The sequence below is a fragment of the Tarenaya hassleriana genome, unplaced genomic scaffold (genome assembly GCF_000463585.1).
Source record: "Tarenaya hassleriana unplaced genomic scaffold, ASM46358v1 Cleome62, whole genome shotgun sequence".
Lineage (NCBI taxonomy): Eukaryota > Viridiplantae > Streptophyta > Magnoliopsida > Brassicales > Cleomaceae > Tarenaya > Tarenaya hassleriana.
Genome location: NW_010968712.1, coordinates 324,663 through 330,662, shown reverse-complemented (window position 1 = coordinate 330,662; position 6,000 = coordinate 324,663). Strand labels below are relative to the sequence as shown.

Here is a 6,000-nt window from a genome sequence, read left to right as displayed (position 1 = left end):
CTTCTGATTTTTGCTTTATTCAGGAGTCTATTCAGGGCTCGACGATTGGGAAGGCTAAGCTTAAGCACAGCCTCTACTTTCTCGAGTCTGGTTCCCCTTCTTCACACTCATCGTCTTCTTTTCTGGTTCAAGCTTTCCATGCTGATTCTACACTTTGGCATAGCCGGCTTGGGCACCCCTCTTTTCAGAAACTTAAAACTTTGTTTCCTCTTCTTTCTATTAAGAAATTGTCAGACATTTCCCATTGTCAGACTTGTCATTTTGCTAAGCAACGTCGATTACCCTTTGTTTCTCACAATCGTCTTTCTCCTTGTTCTTTTGATCTCATCCATGTTGATACTTGGGGACCTTTTTCTTCTGTTTCATACGATGGTTTTCAATATTTCCTCACTATCGTAGATGATCATTCACGGGTAACTTGGATTTATATGATGAAATCTAAAAATGATGTTGTCCGGCTTATTCCTGAGTTTATAGCGATGATTGAGACACAGTTTGCAAGCCCATTAAAGCCGCTCGTTCGGATAACGCACATGAGTTGAGATTCTCAGATTTTTTTCGCTCCAAGGGAATTGTACATTACTTCTCGTGTGTTCAAACTCCCGAGCAAAATTCGGTCGTCGAAAGGAAACATCAGCATCTCCTAAATGTGGCCAGAGCTCTGTTGTTTCAGGCACAGTTACCCCTCTCGTTTTGGTCCGACTGCGTTCGCACGGCGGTATACCTCATTAACAGGACTCCTTCTCCTGTTTTATTGAATAAATCGCCTTTTGAGGTTTTGCAGGATCACATTCCTGATTACGCACATCTACGGGCTTTTGGGTGTTTAGCCTATGCTTCGTCTTCTCCAACAGCCAGGCACAAATTCTCTTCTCGAGCTCGGGCATCTGTGTTCTTGGGCTATCCTCCGGGATACAAGGGGTATAAGCTTCTAGACTTGGACACCAACCCTGTCTTTATTTCTCGACATGTGATTTTTCATTAACATATTTTTCCCTTTTCCCTTAGTACAGATCCCTCTTCTTCCTTTTCTTCTTCTTCTTTTTTTTTTCTGACTCTATTCTACCACTCTCTTTGCCCCCTCGTGATAATCCTTCTTTTCCTTCTGGGTCTCCTTCATCTTCCAGGCCCAGTTCTCTTTCTATTTTGCCTAATCCAGCATCTGCTGGGTCTTCTTCTTCTTCTGGCCCCATTGTTCCTTCCCATGTTATTCCTCCTCCACGGAATGACATTTCCACTCGACCACATCGACAGATTAACCCTCCCAATTATCTCAAGGATTATCACTGCTTTACATTGCCTTCTGTTTCCGCCCCTCTTTATCCTCTATCCTCTGTTCTTTCTTATCATCGTTTGTCCCCTCCCTACCGAGATTTTGTCCTCAACACCAACATTGTTTCTGAACTCAAGTCTTTTAAAGATGCTATATCCTCTGTTGAATGGAGGGAGGCCATGAACACTGAGCTCGCCGCTCTTGATAGTAATGGCACCTGGTCTGTTGTCTCACTTCCTCCCGGTAAGAAGACAGTTGGTTGCAAGTGGGTCTATAAGGTCAAGCGTAATTCAGATGGTTCGGTTGATAGGTTCAAGGCTTGGTTGGTTGCTAAGGGTTATACGCAACAGGAGGGGGTTGATTTCCTCGACACCTTCTCTCCCGTCGCTAAACTTGTAACTGTGAAATTGCTTCTTGTTGTTGTTGCAACTCAACAGTGGAGTTTAACTCAAATGGATATGACCAATGCCTTTCTTCACGGGGAGCTCGATGAGGAGATTTACATGACGTTACCACCTGGATTCACACCTAATCCTGGGGAACAGTTGCCACCAAATCCTGTCTGTAAGTTGCAGAGGTCTCTATATGGTCTTCGCCAGGCTTCTCGTCAATGGTACTTGACCTTTGCCAAGGTTTTGCTCGCAAATGGGTTTGTTCAATCACCGTCTGATCATACCTTATTTGTTAAGAAATCTGGGAATTCAATTGTTGTCCTATTAGTTTATGTGGACGACATCGTTATAGCCAGTAACGACGAGTCAGCAGTCCTACATTTGAAGCTTTTGCTGAAATAGAGGTTCAATATTAAAGATCTTGGGGAGCTGCGATATTTTCTGGGCTTGGAGATGGCTCGGTCCAAGCTTGAAATCTCGATCAGTCAACGCAAATACTGCCTTGACTTAATCTATGATTCTGGTTTCCTGGCTTGTAAACCTGTTTCCACTCCGCTCGATCCTGCGATTCGGCTATCCAAGAATTCTGGCGATCCTCTCTCTGATATTACTGGTTATAGACGACTCATTGGTCGGTTATTATACCTGACAATTACCAGACCCGACATCGCCTATGTTGTTCACAAACTCAGCCAGTATTTGTCCTGCCCTACTTCGGCTCATCTTTCTGCTGCTCAGCGTGTTGTCAGATATTTGAAGAGTAATCCTGGGCAAGGTGTGTTCTATTCTGTCACCTCTTCATTGTGTCTCAATGCGTTTGCGGATGCCGACTGGGCTTCTTGTCTAGATTCGCGTCGATCTGTTTCGGGATTCTGTGTTTTTCTTGGCGATTCTCTGATTTCATGGAAGGCCAAGAAACAGACAACTGTTTCACGCAGTAGCACAGAGGCAGAATATCGATCATTGGCAAACGCCACTTGTGAACTGGTGTGGTTGCGTAATCTCTTACAGGATCTGTTCATCTCTGTTATCGGGCCTGCAAAGCTTTTCTGTGATAATAGGTCGGCTATTCACATTGCGACGAACCCAGTTTTTCACGAACGTACTAAACATATCGAAATTGATTGTCATGTCATTCGTGATAAACTGAAGTCTGGTTTTCTCATTTTGATGCATGTTCATGACGAAAACCAGCTGGCCGGTATTTTTACAAAAGCTTCGCAACCTTCTCTGTTCATGAGCTTGCTTTCTCGGATGAATATTTCAAGTCTGTTTCTCCCGTCTCAGCCTTGAGGAGGGGTATTACGGATTATATTCTGATCCGAGCTGGAATGCGAGGGAAGTTATTTATTCTCAAAAGTTTGTTTCGCGGTTGTAATATTCATTCCTTGCACTCCCTCTTCATATTCTCTCCTTTCTGTTATCTTTCTGTTACATAACAAATTCTTTTGTATATATGGAGTACAGACGATAGTGAATAACATTCAGAAATTTCAAATCCTGCTCTCGACTCTTTTCTATTTTTCTCTAGAAAAAGAGCATCGATTTGCGTTTGTAAAAGTAAACTAGGTCTTGACAAAACCTTCGATATCTGATCCTAGTTCCCATTCTGAAATATTTGCATTTGATACATTTAAATCAAACAATATTTTAGATTTTCCAACGTCTGGTAATATTAATTTTAAAATCTAAATTGCATGCTTCATAAGTGGGGGATATTTTCTCATTCGAATAAATGGTGATGGAAAAAAATTGCCAAAATAATAAATAAATTTTTGGCAATAAGTAATTTTGCTGATGCCGTCGAACTAAATTTAGATTTAATATAAGCAAATCAGGGTGGGGGCCAAAGAAGTGGAGTTAATTGCCGTATAGAGAACGAGATTTGCCCTAGATTACGCCCCCCGCGGCGTTAGAACAAGGCCCGACCAAGTGGAAAGTCAGTGGTTGTTCGTGGTTTCTTCTTCTCTCTGTGTAACACTTTTTTGGGGTTTTTGATTTGGATTTTTGCAGGGGAATTGGAACTAAAATGGGGAAAATCTCTTCATCTTCTTCGAAGAGAAAGAAACGTTCTACAGATTCGTCTCAGGTATTGCCTTTTTCTCCTGTTGAATTCGATGAACGAGAAAGAAAAATCCAAACTTTTCTCTTTTTTCTCCTTCTAGTTTCGGTCTGAATCAGTATTCGAATCAACCGGCAGATTTCGTGTTCTGGGTTTGTATTGTACTATGCGTTCCTTGTTGAGAAATCGGAATTCCGGAAAAAGGGTTTCGATTTATGGATGTTATATTATGTTGTGGCAGAGGAAGAAGAGAAAGGGAACCAAATCGAAGAAGATTCCTCTCCGTGATGACGATTCAGATTACAGCGAATCCAGCGGTACGGAATCTTCTTCGTGTTCTAGTTCTGAAGATGATTATAGGGGACGGAAGCATCTTCGGTCTAAAGGGAGGAGGAAGAGGTCGAGAAGGAGGGATTCTAGTAGCGAGAGGGACAATCGCTTGAAGAAGAAGAAGAAGAAGACGCAAAGGTCTGAAAGGAGAAGAAGAAAGAGACGTGGGAGAGATGTGAGTGTGAGTTCTTCCGCAAGTAGTGAGTCTTCTTTCTCTGAGAGCGATGGCGGTAGAAAGAGAAGAAGGTCAGAGAGAATGGATAAGGTTAAGTCCAAGCGCAGGAAAAGTAATGATGATTCTAGGAGGAGTTGTTCTTCTTCGTCGTCTGGCCATCAGGACGATGAATTCGATGACAACCAGCAAGTGAGGGATGAAGTTACCAGCGGGCAGGGTTCTAGAAGGCTGAGATCGGTTATTGTTGTAGCAACTTCTCCCGACGATGACGAGAGAAAAGAGTTGGAACGTTATGAGGTATCTCTGGAAAATACGACCATGGAGGTGGAAAAAGATGGTGAAGCTATGATTTCTAGTCCTGGAGCTGGTGCTGGTGAGGGAGGAAGTAAAAATGCTGGCTATGATGAGTTTGGAGAAGATGGTGAGATGGAAACTAGTCAAGGTACCGATCCAGACAATAAGTTGAAAGGTGATGATTTGGAAACCATTTTAAGGATGCGGGCATTGGAAAATCTAAGAAGATTTCGTGGGGGGACCTATACAAATGGTGTTTCCGGCAAAGAGACCTCGTCTCCTGCCGAAGGAGAGCATCTTCTCTGTACCGAATCTGCCAAAGTCGAAGAGTCAAAAGGCCATAGTCCTGTGGAGCAGAAACCCGGTATCTCTGCTGGAAACAGAGATTTCGAGAGTTCCGGTAAGACTTTTCAACAGGCTGCTTATCAAAAGGAATCTGAATCTGTCTCGAATGATCTTACTTATCCACAAGATCAATCGGGTGGTACTGCCAAGGGGGAAGTTGGTTTCGGTCTTAGCTCTTGTACAACTAAACCGACGTTACCTAGACCGGTATATAGACAAGAAATAGCAAATCTAGCTAGTGAAGGTGCCAATAACAAGGATTGCCCTGAAAGTTCTCTAACATCGGGAGCAAATAAAGGGAGTGAGAACGTTGAACCCAAAAGTAACAATACTCCCGATGGGCAGTCATCTTCTTGTGCTGAAACCGAAGTGGAAGACATGAGAGGGTCGGATAAACCACATGACGAAACCAAAGAAGGGTTTGAAGAGAAGACAATGTCCGTGATGCGTGGCGGGGAGATGGTTCAGGTAAAAAGTTCTTCTGTCAAATGCTCGGAAACATGAATGCCTCTGTTAGTGTTAGATAATGTTGCCCCTCTTGGTAAATCTATTCAAAAGTTGAAACCTTTCTTGATGCGAACCGGTTTTCTCTCTTTCCTTCTTTTGGGGGTTTCAGGTAAGTTACAAAGTCTACATTCCTAAGAAGACTCCTGCCTTGGCAAGAAGAAAAATCAAGCGGTGATGCTACAAATCCATGGGAATGATCCATATACATACATGCATACATATATATATATATATATATATGTATACATCTGTGTGATGGTATGCTGACATATTTTTGTAAAGTCTAGACCACAGTGGTGGTCTGAACCATATGGATAATTCTGAGTTCAAAACAGCAGAAATTTATTTATCATTCAGCTCTCGGGGTCTTCGGACAGAACAGTTCAAGAATGTATCTGAAATTGACTCATGTCATTTGTTTTCATTTTGGTTGACGTTTTAATCCGCAGTCGCTGAATATCTTCTGGCTCGGCAAAAACGGGCTGTAGATGGATTGGGTTGAAAACGGGCTTGCCTCGGACCGAGCCAGACTGAACCCGGCCAAGCGAGCCCGTTTGCACCCCCAAGTACATGTGTATATTTACCTACTACATGTGTATATTTTTTATTCACTGTTTGAGAG

At 42.7% G+C, this 6,000-nt stretch overlaps 2 protein-coding genes across 3 annotated transcripts; both read left to right on the top strand.

The window, feature by feature from the left end:
• The first annotated feature begins 2,118 nt into the window (after nucleotides 1-2,118).
• Nucleotides 2,119-2,958, top strand: LOC109116082 (uncharacterized mitochondrial protein AtMg00810-like). Its single transcript, XM_019200875.1, has one exon. It carries the CDS (start codon nucleotides 2,119-2,121, stop codon nucleotides 2,956-2,958), a length of 840 nt encoding a protein of 279 aa, XP_019056420.1.
• Nucleotides 2,959-3,502: 544 nt separating this feature from the next.
• Nucleotides 3,503-5,829, top strand: LOC104799933 (transcriptional regulator ATRX). 2 transcript variants are annotated; one of them, XM_010522621.1, is made up of 4 exons: nucleotides 3,503-3,604; nucleotides 3,679-3,754; nucleotides 3,969-5,339; nucleotides 5,488-5,829. In XM_010522621.1, the coding sequence occupies exons 2-4, from the start codon at nucleotides 3,695-3,697 to the stop codon at nucleotides 5,551-5,553; spliced, it is 1,497 nt and encodes a 498-aa protein (XP_010520923.1). In that variant the 5' UTR covers nucleotides 3,503-3,604; nucleotides 3,679-3,694; the 3' UTR covers nucleotides 5,554-5,829. The 2 variants fall into 2 exon arrangements, with proteins under 2 accessions (XP_010520923.1, XP_010520921.1); XM_010522619.2 differs by having other exon boundaries at nucleotides 3,530-3,754.
• Nucleotides 5,830-6,000: the final 171 nt, after the last annotated feature.